Source organism: Candidozyma pseudohaemuli (genome assembly GCF_003013735.1).
Source record: "Candidozyma pseudohaemuli strain B12108 chromosome Unknown scaffold00022, whole genome shotgun sequence".
NCBI lineage: Eukaryota > Fungi > Ascomycota > Pichiomycetes > Serinales > Metschnikowiaceae > Candidozyma > Candidozyma pseudohaemuli.
The window spans coordinates 82349-95260 of record NW_020194456.1 but is presented as its reverse complement, the minus strand read 5'-3'; the positions used below and the strand labels follow the sequence as shown (position 1 = coordinate 95260).

Below are 12912 nucleotides of genomic sequence, written 5' to 3'. Positions count from 1 at the left end.
CAAACAAGTAAGTAGACTTAATAAGATTCAAAAATTAAGGGTTTTCAAAGAGGCCCCTGGTGACTGATGCATCACGTGCACAGAGCTAGGGCTGAGATTCCTAGGGCTTTGGCCGAATGCGGCAGGCATGCCCAGATATTCACTACATAAGCGCGCAGCCCCCAAAGTCTCAGACTGGCGCTCCTGCACACGCACCTCCAGGCTAACAAATTTTTCGCACCTCTTCCTGGTGAAAATCTTCTTTCACCTTTCATCTAATTCATTAATCATGTCTGACGTTGAGGAAGTCCAAGTTGAGGAGCCTGTTGTCCAGCAGGAGCTCCAGTTGGTCGAGTTGGCCACCCCTATCCCAGCTGAGGTCCAGGCTGCCCAGCAGGAGATCAAGTTGTTCAACAAGTGGTCTTTCGAGGAGGTTGAGGTCAAGGACGTCTCTCTTGTTGACTACATCCAGGTTAGATCCCCAGTGTTCGTTTCCCACACTGCCGGCAGATACGCCTCCAAGAGATTCAGAAAGGCCCAGTGCCCAATCATTGAGAGATTGACCAACGCCTTGATGATGAACGGTAGAAACAACGGTAAGAAGTTGAAGGCTGTCAGAATCATCAAGCACGCTTTGGAGATCATCAACGTGTTGACCGAGCAGAACCCTCTCCAGGTTGTTGTTGACGCCATTGTCAACTCTGGTGCCAGAGAGGACTCCACCAGAATCGGTTCTTCCGGTACCGTCAGAAGACAGGCTGTCGATGTTTCTCCTTTGAGAAGAGTCAACACCGCCATTGCTTTGTTGACCATTGGTGCCAGAGAGGCTGCTTTCAGAAACATCAAGTCCATTGCCGAGTGTTTGGCTGAGGAGTTGATCAACGCTGCCAAGGGTTCTTCTACTTCTTACGCTATCAAGAAGAAGGACGAGTTGGAGAGAGTTGCCAAGTCCAACCGTTAAGGAACATGTACTTGTATATTTCGTCATAAAAGGAAAATTAATGTTGCAATGTAGGGCACTAGCTGGTGGTTCGATGAAAAGTATTAGCATTGATAAATAAGTATTAGTTGATGCGATGATGCTCAGACCCGGATGGGGTAGAACATGCGGATGAAATAGTATTTGATGCTGTTTTGGAGTAACCTGTCGTAGCGCTCCATACGTGCCATAGTGAGGTCTTTTTCGTCTCCATCGACGAGATCGGCTGCTCTCAAGTAGCCCGCCGAAGCTTGAGCCTGGGATCTTCTCTTTTGGAACTTCTTCTTCACAATGTACTCACGATTGAAGAGAAGAAGCAAAAAGGCTAGTAGGAACATGCACCCGGTGAACACTTGGGCATGGTCAAAAGGATTGGCGTTTTCCTCCTCCTTCAATGCAATGGCAATAACCTCTGAAGGAAGCGAAAAGATAGACACGATAATGTTGAGACCCGACCAGGCAGCAGGCATAAGGTGGGGCCGTTCTTGAACGTCTAGAATGTCAGCGCCGAGCGACTGGGCCATGATCGAACCAATACCGGCAGGACCGCCTAGTAAGACTGAAAGCACAATAAGAGCTCCATAAGATGTAGCATGGCGCCAAAAGGCCAAAATTAAAATGGCCAAGTACACGCAGAAGAAACTGGCGGTGTTCGTTCTTCCACAGTAGTCAGCAATGTTTCCCACGCACGGTCTACCGACAACCTGAGCAGCGTTCAAAATAGCCAAGAGGTTGTTGGACTGGTCGTGAGTCAAACCTATGGACGATGCATAGGGTGAGAAGGAGTAGAGGCAGATAACGTAGCCCAAGAGAGCCAAGCCAAACCAGCAGCCTAGCACAACGTAGTGGAGAGATTTGAAAAGCTCCGGGTTGAAGACGACTTTGGTGATAGCGACGGTACGCTCCCAGGTGATTCTCGAAGTGTTGAACTCGATGGTCTTTTTGTTTCGTGGTCTCAAGAAGCAGATAGCGAATAAGGTTGTAGCGAGTGTGACGAAGCCCACCATACGAAGCGGCCATCTCTGGTCACCGGTCTGTGAGATGAGCTTATTGAGGGACAAGGAAAACACCAAACCACCCAAACCAGCACCGGAGACACAGATTCCCATCGCAGTGGATTTTCGTTTTTGGAACCAGGTCGGAAGCACCAACGTGCCGGGAATAAATATTAAACTGAACGAACAACCGACGAGAACACCCTGGCAGCAGTAGATCTGCCAGAGTTTCGTGCAGAAAGACGCTAGAATGTAGCCTAGAGTCTGGAGCACCAAACCCGCCAAAAGAATGGGCGTTTGGCCAAACATGCTAATGAGAAAGCAGCATATAGGCGCCAACGCCTGGGCCAAAAACACCACAATGCCGCCTATAAGGGCAAAATCAAAGTTTGTGGCGCCTGGAAACAGGCTGTTGGACATGTAGTAGTTCAAGAAAACACCAAAGGCGGCGTTGGCGCCCCACGTCAGAAACACCAAAAGCATCGCCAACACCGCCTGCCACAATGCAAAAGAACCATCGATAGGGTGGTCCAGGCCGTCCTCAGAAGCCTCACTGACAGTATCGGACCCGGGCTCCTTATCCTTACTCAGTCTGGTGAGCTCGCGAGAAATACGGTCCATCTCGTCGTAGATGGCCTCCTCGGCAAGCGGCACGGCCGATTTGACCAGATACTCCTCGTTGTCCTGCTGGTGTTCGTCCCGTAGGTTTTCTAGGATCCGGGACACTCCAGAGCCGTTCGTCGCCTGTCTGTTTAGATTCGGCTGGCTCTCTGGATCTAGCGGCTTTGGGTTGTAGACCTCTGCCGCCGAGTCACCGGACGAGACAGAAACACGAGACATGATGGCTAAAAGGAGGGAGTGGTCTCGTTTATATAGTCCAGATGACTAATTGAAAAGTCGCAGGAGGAGATAACAGGACCGATGAGGAGGTACGCGGGGTCGACTGTGGGGGATGACGTTTTGGAATTTGGGTTTTTGGAGATTTGTAGTAGTTTAATGCGTTTTACGACGACAAAGTTTATTTCCACTCCAGCCTCGTCAATTCAGTTGGGTCTTCTGTTCAACGGTTTTGTGTCAAGCCCCACACGGCGCGCCATGGAACGGAACTTGTGCAGAGGCTTTGTTGAATTGTGAGGGATACACTTCCTTTCTGTGGAGGATTGGGTGGTGCTTTTTAGCCCATTGGTGATTTTTCCTTGTTATGCTGATTTTGTTAGGTAGTGCTTTTGACGACTCTCGAGTATGGGTAGCGGAATTAGCCGTGCGATGTATGTTTCAGGGACCACCAAATGTGGGTTCTGGTATATCCGGTGACTCACCGTTTGACGGATTTACTTGAATTTTTTCCGTCACGTCGGTGGAGAATCTGATACAGGTGGGCGGTCGGAGTAGCCACTGATTTTCCCGTCTGGTGGTGATTCATCCGTGGTGAGTAATCCATCCGTGGTGAGTCATAGAGGCGTGAGTTCTCCATTGTGGGGGGGAATTGCTATCAGGAGGGTGGCAAAAGATCAGAAAGAAAAGGAGGCTTTGGCGTTTGGAGAAGCCATCAACAACGTAGTCTGGTCAGGCACACTTTGACGAACAATGGAATTGGCAGGGAGGTGTCCAAATAGAGGGTTTTATGGAGTGAATTTGTCTTGGTTCAGTTGAGTTGGGATCTGCTTGATATCGGGGTCTTTCAAGTGGGTGAATGTTTCCGTGATTCGACAGTGGTGTGACGAAACTCAGATTCTATCCAGAAAGTGGAAGCGCCAACTCAGCTGAACGTGAAAACCATGCGTTTCGTCAAAACGAATACTCGATTCTCATTCCACCTGGCAGTTGAAAAAAGCCCAACCAAATCGTTGAATGTCGAAGAAAAGCGTAATCACCAGAGACGAAGATGATATGATGACTCCAATAATATCACCAAATCATCCAACCAAATGATTCAGCCAAAAGTCTTGCCAAATAATTTTGCCAAATAATCCAACCAATTTTTCCCACCAAATAGTCCCATTGCCTCATCAGTTCAGCCTCACCAGCATTTCGCAGCCATGTCTCAGAACTGACCAACAAGCTTTCAACCGACCGGCCCCATAAAAAACCCCCCATTTCATCCAAACTACTCTCAAAACTAAGAAATACCGTCAGTCTCCTTCAAGTTCTACAAATGTTTCTCAATTCATGAACTCAAAGAAACATCAGCTCTAATAAATATAGGTGAGTTCAAGATGCAAGAAAGGTTCAAACCCTGATGGGGTAGAACATGCGGATGAAGTAGTACTGGATGTTATGTTGGAGCAACCTATCGTATCGCTCAAGCCGGGCCAGTGCAAGCTCTGTTTCGTCGTCCTCAACAAGATCAGCTGCTCTCAAATAGCCCATCGACGAACCAGCCTGTGCTCTTCTCTTGTCAAACTTCTTTCTCACAAGGTACTCACGATTAAAGAGAAGAAGCAAGAAAGCGAGTAAAAACATGCACCCGGTGAAAACCTGGGCATGGTCGAAAGGATTAGAAGCGCCATCCTCCCTCAATGCAATTGCAATCACCTCAGCGGGAAGCGAGAAAAAGGCAACCACGATGTTGAGACCCGACCATGCAGCAGGCATAAGTTGGGGCCGTTCTTGAACGTCTAGAATGTCAGCACCGAGAGATTGGGACATGGTTGAACCAATACCGGCTGGACCGCCGAGCAAGACAGAAAGAGCAATGAGGGCTCCGTACGATTTAGCGTTCCGCCAGAATGCCAAAATCAAAATCGCCAAATACACGCAGAAAAACGCAGAAGTGTTTGTTCTTCCGAACCGGTCGGCCAATCTTCCCACAAGCGGTCTACCGACGACCTGGGCGGCGTTCAAAATAGCCAAAAGGTTGTTGGACTGGTCGTGGCTCAAGCCTATGGATGAGGCATAGTTGGAGAAGGAATAGAGACAAATGACGTATCCCAAGAGACACAAGCCGAACCAGCAGCCCAAAACGTTGTAATGGAGCGACTTGAAAAGCTCCATGTTGAACACCACCTTGGTGATGGCCACAATGCGTTCCCAGGTGATTTTTGAGGTGTTGATGTCGATAACTTTCTTGTTTCTTGGTCGCAAGAAGCAAAGGGCAAACAAGGTCGTGCCGAGCGTTACAAAGCCCACCATTCGAAGAGGCCATCTCTGGTCGCCAGTCTGTGAAATGAGCTTGTTGAGAGACAAGGTGAAGATCAAACCACCTAAACCAGCACCAGAGACACAGATACCCATTGCAGTGGACTTTTTTTTATCAAACCACGTAGGAAGCGTCAAGGTGCCGGGAATGAAAATCAAACTGAAGGAGCAGCCCACAAGAACACCTTGACAGCAGTAGATCTGCCAGAGCTTTGTGCAAAAAGATGCTAGAATGTATCCCAAGGTTTGGAGCACCAACCCCAAGACGAGAACAGGCATTTGGCCAAACATACTGATAAGAAAGCAGCATACGGGCGCTAGCACTTGCGCTAGAAACACCACGATACCACCTATAAGCGCAAAGTCGTAATTCGAGGCTCCAGGAAACAGACTATTGGTCATGTAGTAGTTCAAAAACACACCAAAAGCGGCATTCGAGCCCCATGTCAGGAACACCAAAAGCATCGCCAAAAAAGCCTGCCACATACCAAACTTCCCGTCAAGAGGGTGGTCCTGTGGCTCGTCAAGTTCTTCACTCACATTATCAGAGCAGGGCTCCTTGTCCTTACTCTGTGCGGAGTGTTGTCTGGAGACCCGATTTATTTCATCATTTATGGCCTCTTCGGCAAGTGGCACGGACGATTTCAGTACGTACTCGTCGTTGTCCTGTTGGTGTTCATCCCTGAGTTCTTCCAAGATCCCGGAACCTCCGGAACCGTGAGTAACCTGTCTCTCGAGAGTTGTGTGGCTTTCTGATTTAAGCAGTTTTGGTGTATAGGCCTCTGCTGCTGAATCGGAGGACGAGGAAGAGTAGCGAGGCATGGAGAAAAAAAAAAGGAAGTGATTGATTTATATAGTCCGAATGGCTAATTGGAGAGTTGCAGGAGGAGATAACCGTGCCGATGAGGAGGCACGCGGGGTTATTTTAAGGAGATGACAGGTTTGTGTTTTGGTTTCATGATAAATAAGGTTTGGGCTTAAACGTTCTTACGCAACGGAATGTATTTCTTTTAACAGCTTCACAAAACCAGTTTAGGTTGTTCTCTTGCTTGACAGCTTTTGTGTCAAGCCTCACTCCGAGCCGCACTGGAACGGAACTTATGCAAGGGCTTGTTGTGAAGGATACACTTATTGTCTATAGAGGATTCAGGGTGAGGGAGATGGGGCCTTTTTTATGTTTCGTTTTTTTATTGTGATTGTACTTTTTCGTTGTAAATGGGCTTGGTGGCCGGCTATTAGCGGAATCGATTGTGGTTGTTGGGTTAGTGCACGGTTAAATAGAGTTTCAATTTCATTGGTCTCGAACGCCAGGTGAAGTGGATGCTTCTGTGGCTGAACGTCAATTCTTTCTGTTGCGCCGGTTGAAGGATATGGGAGATCGGAGTGGCTGAAACTTTCCCGCTTTTTGGGTATTTCGCTTATCTGATAAGTCGCAGAAATGGAAGATCTCCATTGTGTTATCAAAAAAAGCTAATTTTTGTAAGAGAACGATATGAAAAGAGGATTGGGATCTGTAGATTGTGGTATCCTTGAGTGACAGGTGAATAATGTACAACGGCAAAGTATGTTCGGAAGGCTTTCTAATTGGTTGAGCTGAAAGGGCTGGAAAACGTCTTTCATTGTGAGTTGGGTAGTTGGGCAATTGACGGGAAGCAGCTCAAAATCGGCATTCACGCAGCGTCATTATCAGTGTCCTTGGAATCTTCAGTGACTATGGACTTTTTGGTGTCGGTGATATAAGTGTCTTCAGTGACATTATTGAGTACAGTGGCATAACTGTCTTTAGTGCACATCAATGATTTCACTTTTTTCACCATATCCGAAATATGAGAGAAAATATTGGAAAACCTTTCTATAATTCGTACAGCTTCATCATACTCACTTCCCTCAAACAAGGCGTATAGCAACGGTTGCCTCTTCAACTCATTCTAGCCATTATCCTGAGAACCAAAAGTCACTCAATGCTTTGTTTTTCGAAAAGTCACCATTTTGGTAAAAACCCCACCACAATGCTCCCTTAGCCACAAGGTGTGAGAACATCCATTGTAACTGAGACACATAATTAAGAATTAAGTCAACCGAAGTGAAATATCATAATCGCTATATCTCAATCAAATGTCAACGTATCCTTGGTAATTTATTTACCAGGTAAATTCCTTTTCCTTTTTCTACCCCAACTTCATGAACCTCCACAGTTAAGCCTCACCGGACCCTTTCGCAGCCATTTCAGAACCAAGCAACATCCACACAACCAACCCACCAAGCCCAATCTCACATTTCTTTTTATCCACCACGAAACCATATAAACACCTCCCAATTCCCCCAAATCCATTTCCAAAAAAAAAATCCAAAAACCCAAAAACCCAAACCCATCCCGCCCACCTTATCTGGTGTGCGCGCACCACCATATCAACCATCTGTCCTCCTACTAACCAGCCATGTCCGGAGCGTCAGACTTCCTCACAAAAGGCATCGACCTTATTCAAAAGGCCATAGATGCAGATACCGCCACACGCTACGAAGAGGCGTACAAACTCTACTACAACGGCTTGGACTACTTGATGCTTGCGTTGAAGTACGAGAAGAACCAGAAGCTGAAGGAGTTGATCAAGTCCAAGTTCACGGAGTACCTCTCGCGGGCGGAACAGTTGAAGGATTTTTTGGAGAAGCAGCAGCTGAAATCCAATGCTGCCGAGCTGTCGGCGTCAGGGGGTTCCACTAAAGCCAAGAAGGATGGAGACGACGACGACGCTGATACTAAGAAGCTTCGTGGAGCGCTCGCAGGAGCGATTCTTTCAGAGAAGCCCAACGTGAAATGGAGCGATATCGCCGGCTTGGAGACCGCTAAGGACGCCTTGAAGGAGGCGGTGATTCTTCCAGTGAAATTTCCCCAGCTTTTCACCGGAAACAGGAAACCCACCCTGGGTATTTTGTTGTACGGACCTCCTGGTACGGGTAAGTCGTACTTGGCCAAGGCCGTGGCCACGGAGGCAAACTCCACTTTTTTTTCCGTTTCTTCGTCTGATCTTGTGTCCAAGTGGATGGGAGAGTCCGAGAGATTGGTCAAGCAGTTGTTCAGCATGGCTCGTGAAAATAAGCCTTCCATCATCTTCATCGACGAGGTGGACGCCTTGTGTGGGCCCCGAGGCGAAGGAGAGAGCGAGGCGCTGCGGAGAATCAAAACCGAGCTTTTGGTGCAAATGAACGGTGTGGGCAACGACTCACAGGGTGTTTTGGTTCTCGGCGCCACCAACATCCCGTGGCAATTGGACGCCGCCGTGAGAAGAAGATTCGAGCGCAGAATCTACATCGCATTGCCCGAGTTGGAAGCTAGAAAGCGCATGTTCGAGTTGAACATTGGCGAGGTGCCCTGTGAATGCAACCAGCAGGATTTGCGGGTGTTGGCCGAAATGACAGACGGCTACTCGGGCCACGATATTGCCGTGGTGGTGAGAGACGCCTTGATGCAGCCAATCAGAAAGATCCAGCAGGCTACCCATTTCAAGCCTGTCGAGGAAGACGGATTGGAGAAGCTCACGCCGTGCTCTCCTGGCGACGAAGGTGCCCGCGAAATGAGCTGGCTCGACATTGGCACCGACGAGTTGAAGGAGCCCGACTTGACGATCAAAGACTTCATCAAGGCCGTCAAGAGCAACAGACCCACTGTCAACGCCCAAGACATTGAAAACCACACCAAGTTCACAAACGACTTTGGCCAGGAGGGCAACTAGACCACGATTTCCGATAATAGAGCAAAAACGTCATTCTAATGGTACTTTGTAGTCCACCATCTTCTTTCAGGTCTAAATTATTCGTACATACTATACAATGACAAACGTCTACTTTTTCACCTTCTGCCCTTGCCTCTTCTGCCGCCTCTGCCGCCTCTCTTGGGTGCTCTTTCAGGCGACGCTTCACGCAATCTCCACGCAAACAAGTCGTCTTCGTCTTCACGGGCAGACTTTGTTTCTTTGAGTTTGCTAGCAAACAAATCCACATCGTCGTCCTCGTCTCTGGAGTATCCACCACGTTCTGCTCTGCTGGAACGCTCGGGTCTGGCTGTTCTTCTTCTTTGTTCTCTGTCGGGCTCGCCGTGGAGAAGATAGTATCTCGAGTACACAGCAGCATTCTTGACTTTTCTGTCGGACTGGAGACTCTGTCTAATGTACAACACAACGGAGCTGTCGTCCTCGTCCATGCCGGTGTTGGCTTCCTCCTCTTTCTGCTTTTTCTCCTCAAAAAGGTCCTTCTCTTCGCTGATGCGTTTCTGGTACTTGTGGAAAGCAATGGTGGGCGCATATGGCTTGGTTTCTCTTTCCTGAACAATCTGGGAAACATACTCCTGGCTGAATTCCTTCACAATCTCCTCAGAAGCTCCGCCAGAAATGGATAATGCTCCCAAACCCTCAGCAGCGTCTTCGTGTGTCTTGAAAACCACATTCACGTTGGAGTCGTCGATCCACTGGATTCTGAACCAGATAGGGCGCTCGACCTCCTTGTAGTCGTCGTCGCCGATTTTGTCAAAATTGAGGTAGTAGTCAACAAATGCTTGCAAGTCTTCTGTTGATAAATTGTCCACACCGTTGATATGCAAGGCTTCAGGTCTTAGCGTCTGTGGTGTACCGTTTATGGCGATTTCCACCTGCTGCAGCTTGAGCTTCTCTTCTTGTTCCTTTTCAGCATCTATGGTTCTTGTCATGAAGCCCCCGTAGGGTGCTGGTTCAGCCATAGTGAAACACTGAATAGTTAGTATGAGAAAGCGCGCTGTGTCGGATAGTGGATCTGGATGGTTACGGAAAGTGTACTATAAAAAGCGCAGGTGTCCTCTGGAGTTTTTCGATTACGGAGCGGTGATGCTTCTATATACTAGTCTGTTGCTGTTTGTGGTGCAATGGCACCGATACCGTAGTGGTATCTTGGTGATGACCTAGGCCTCCATGAGATCTGTGCTATTTGTAGTGAAGCCTCGTGCAATTTGACAACCTTCTATTAAAGAATTTGGCTTCTTTTGTCCACAAACTCTGAAATGGCGAATTTGCTGGAGGTCTTCCCACCTTTTTCAGCATGACCATCCAGAGCGATGAGGCCATCTAAAGTGCCTTTCGCCATTCAGCTCGTGAAACCCAACCATTAGAGACCTTTCTTGTCTGGCCTTGTACAATCCTTCAACGTCTATTTGTGTACCCCTACTCCTCCATCTTCTCCTCCTGGGTCTTGGACTCGGGATCCTCCCGAACAAACAAAACATTGTTGCAACGAATGAAGATCTCTCCGATTAGCTCCTCCTTTTTCTCGTGATCCTCCGTTACAACCTCGTAGGTGTCGTCAAGCTGAAGATTCATGTAATTGTCGATGGCTAGAAGGGTGCCCTTGTACTCCATCTTGTTCCACTTCAAGCGGACAATGACTTTTTTATTGAGAAGCGTTTTGAGAAATGGCTTGGGGTTGATTGGTTGGAACTGCTGTTAGTATAGGCTTCGAAAAGTTCGATCGTGGGGAACATACTGTTGACATAAGAAAGTGGTTGTAGTTGATACTTCTTCGATGGTGTGCAGGAGAGTAGTAGTAGGTATCAACACAAGGTGTCGTCGGGAGAAAAAATCAAAAGTACACATTCATTTCTTCCTGAGAATACATTAAAGCACCAAACTCCTTCACTCCCACCAAATCCAGCTCTTTCGTGTCAACTTCACCCAGACCAAGTCTCCTGCACGCGTGCCTCAAATAGATACTACTTCACCAAGTGTCCTATTATCACCACCATGTCCTTGACGGCCGTATTCGTGATAGGCACGCTTGTTCGTGTGGTGGTTCCCACGCTATTTCCACAAATCACAGATGCCTTGGCCTCGACTGTGGAAACATCCACACCTATAGACTCGTTCAGGTCGATCCAGGAAGCCTTCTACCTATTGAAAAACGACTTGGACGTGTACGATGGAGGTGTCGTGTACCACCCCCCTTTGCTAGTTGCCGTGCTTAATCTCGTGAATGACGTTGTGCCTGAACAGTTTGTGTACATTGTGTTCAATGTGTTGTATGCTGCTGTTGATGTGGGCATTGCTTGCAAGCTTATAGGTATCAACCAGTGGTACCACCAGCATCAACAGAAAAGAAGCAAGATCGAAGGGCTGCCATTCAGCTCGACTTTCATCGCTGCGTTCTACTTGTTCAATCCGCTTATGATATTGACCAATTGGTCCCACTCAACTGCCACTTTCTCATACTTCCTCGTGATTGAGCTGGTAGCTCAAGTTGTGGTTGACGAAAACCCATTCAGAGCCATGATTGCGCTTGCCGTGGCCGCCTACTTATCATTGACACCAGCTTTTCTTGTGGCGCCTCTTGTTGCACTCGCCTACACGGTTTCTCCTCAGCGGGATTTGACTAGAATTGCCGTTCAAGGCGGTGCCATCTTTCTTGCATCCATTGCCACCTTGGTCCTCCTTTCATTCGTGCTTTCGGGCTCTCCAGACTTCCTCTACCAGTGCTACGGCAATGTCTTGTTCTTTGACAAGTTCTCGCCTAACATGGGTCTCTGGTGGTACATCTTCACCGAGATGTTCGACTACTTCACACCGTTGTACAAAGGTATTTTCAACTTGTACCACATCATTTTTGTGCTTCCGCTCACTGTGAGGTTCTTTGAGAAGTCAACTGAACCCCACCTTGGTGACTCCTTTTTGGCGGTGGTGATGTCGTTTGCCTGGCTTTGCTTCTCCAAGTCCTACCCAATCATTGGTGACCTCGGTTTTGTCTTGTCCATGTTGCCCATTTTCAAGAACACCGTCATCCCCCACACCAAGTTCATGCTCATCAACGCGTTGATGCTTATTGTTTGCTTGCTACTCGCTCCAATCTTCTACTACTGTTGGATCGTGTTGGGCAACGGTAACTCCAACTTCTTCTTCAGCATGAGTCTCATCTGGGGCGGCGTGTATGTCATCATCTTCCTTGACTTTATCTGGGGCCGCTTAGTTTTCGACTACTGCCAGACCCACGAAGTCAAGGACAAAAACAACCTTCGGTTGACTCAAATCTAGCATGATAATAGGATATAGAATTTGCTGCGGTGTAGTGTAATATAGGCCCCTGGGCTAGTCGCTCCACTTGAAATAGCGGAAGCGTGATCCATCATTCCCTATTGGCGTTTCACGAAAATTTGGCTTCGTTTTCAAAAATCACCAAATTTCGATTATGTGTTGCTTCATCCATTGGTGTTCATCACATTCAGTACCACCTGTAGTTCGCAGTATTTATGTATATATACGCATGTCTCAGAAAATTGCAAACACTCGAGGTAGATTGTAAATACACAGAATTCAAAAAACTTCGCCCTTTTACCTAAATGCCTATCTAGAGCCAATAAGTACAGTTTCTAGTACTATTTAATTGCAAAATGACACGGTTGCTGTTGAGCTTGCCGTTACATTACAGGACACACTCAAACCAAAACAACCAATAAGCTCGACAATCCAAAAGCAAACCCAATAACAGAAAACGTATATCTGAACTCCACTTACCACCCCCCAATCACCAAAATCCTGCCGTTTTTTTATCTTCAACGTCTTTGGCTGCAAAAATGGCCTGCACATATGCACCATCCAGGGTCCTGCCGAAGAAACCGACGAATCTCCCAAATCAAAATTGAAAACCAAAAACATAAACTTCACCCTAACACATTCCACCTCAACCGACCCGCTGGCACAAGCTGCTGGCGTTACCTCTGGTAAGTTGACTTGTGCCTGCACACACCACAGCCAATCACTGCCACCCAAATCGCATTGAGATAATCGAAAAAAATCCAACCTAACTACCACA

At 47.6% G+C, this 12912-nt stretch overlaps 6 protein-coding genes across 6 annotated transcripts; 3 read left to right on the top strand and 3 right to left on the bottom strand.

Annotated features, from left to right (window-relative positions):
* Nucleotides 1-268: 268 nt before the first annotated feature.
* On the top strand, nucleotides 269-940 carry RPS5 (40S ribosomal protein uS7; the record flags this gene model as incomplete). Its single annotated transcript, XM_024860462.1, has 1 exon — nucleotides 269-940. One exon carries the CDS (start codon nucleotides 269-271, stop codon nucleotides 938-940), a length of 672 nt encoding a protein of 223 aa, XP_024711383.1.
* A 122-nt stretch (nucleotides 941-1062) lies between these two features.
* On the bottom strand, nucleotides 1063-2793 carry C7M61_005150 (uncharacterized protein; the record flags this gene model as incomplete). The annotated part of the gene is made up of 1 exon (XM_024860461.1): nucleotides 1063-2793. The coding sequence occupies one exon, from the start codon at nucleotides 2791-2793 to the stop codon at nucleotides 1063-1065; it is 1731 nt and encodes a 576-aa protein (XP_024711382.1).
* Nucleotides 2794-4182: 1389 nt separating this feature from the next.
* C7M61_005149 (uncharacterized protein) lies at nucleotides 4183-5913 on the bottom strand (the record flags this gene model as incomplete). Its single annotated transcript, XM_024860460.1, has 1 exon — nucleotides 4183-5913. The coding sequence occupies one exon, from the start codon at nucleotides 5911-5913 to the stop codon at nucleotides 4183-4185; it is 1731 nt and encodes a 576-aa protein (XP_024711381.1).
* A 1616-nt stretch (nucleotides 5914-7529) lies between these two features.
* VPS4 (AAA family ATPase) lies at nucleotides 7530-8822 on the top strand (the record flags this gene model as incomplete). The annotated part of the gene is made up of 1 exon (XM_024860459.1): nucleotides 7530-8822. The coding sequence occupies one exon, from the start codon at nucleotides 7530-7532 to the stop codon at nucleotides 8820-8822; it is 1293 nt and encodes a 430-aa protein (XP_024711380.1).
* Nucleotides 8823-8938: 116 nt separating this feature from the next.
* On the bottom strand, nucleotides 8939-9820 carry C7M61_005147 (uncharacterized protein; the record flags this gene model as incomplete). The annotated part of the gene is made up of 1 exon (XM_024860458.1): nucleotides 8939-9820. The coding sequence occupies one exon, from the start codon at nucleotides 9818-9820 to the stop codon at nucleotides 8939-8941; it is 882 nt and encodes a 293-aa protein (XP_024711379.1).
* Nucleotides 9821-10853: 1033 nt separating this feature from the next.
* C7M61_005146 (GPI-anchor transamidase subunit) lies at nucleotides 10854-12134 on the top strand (the record flags this gene model as incomplete). The annotated part of the gene is made up of 1 exon (XM_024860457.1): nucleotides 10854-12134. The coding sequence occupies one exon, from the start codon at nucleotides 10854-10856 to the stop codon at nucleotides 12132-12134; it is 1281 nt and encodes a 426-aa protein (XP_024711378.1).
* Nucleotides 12135-12912: the final 778 nt, after the last annotated feature.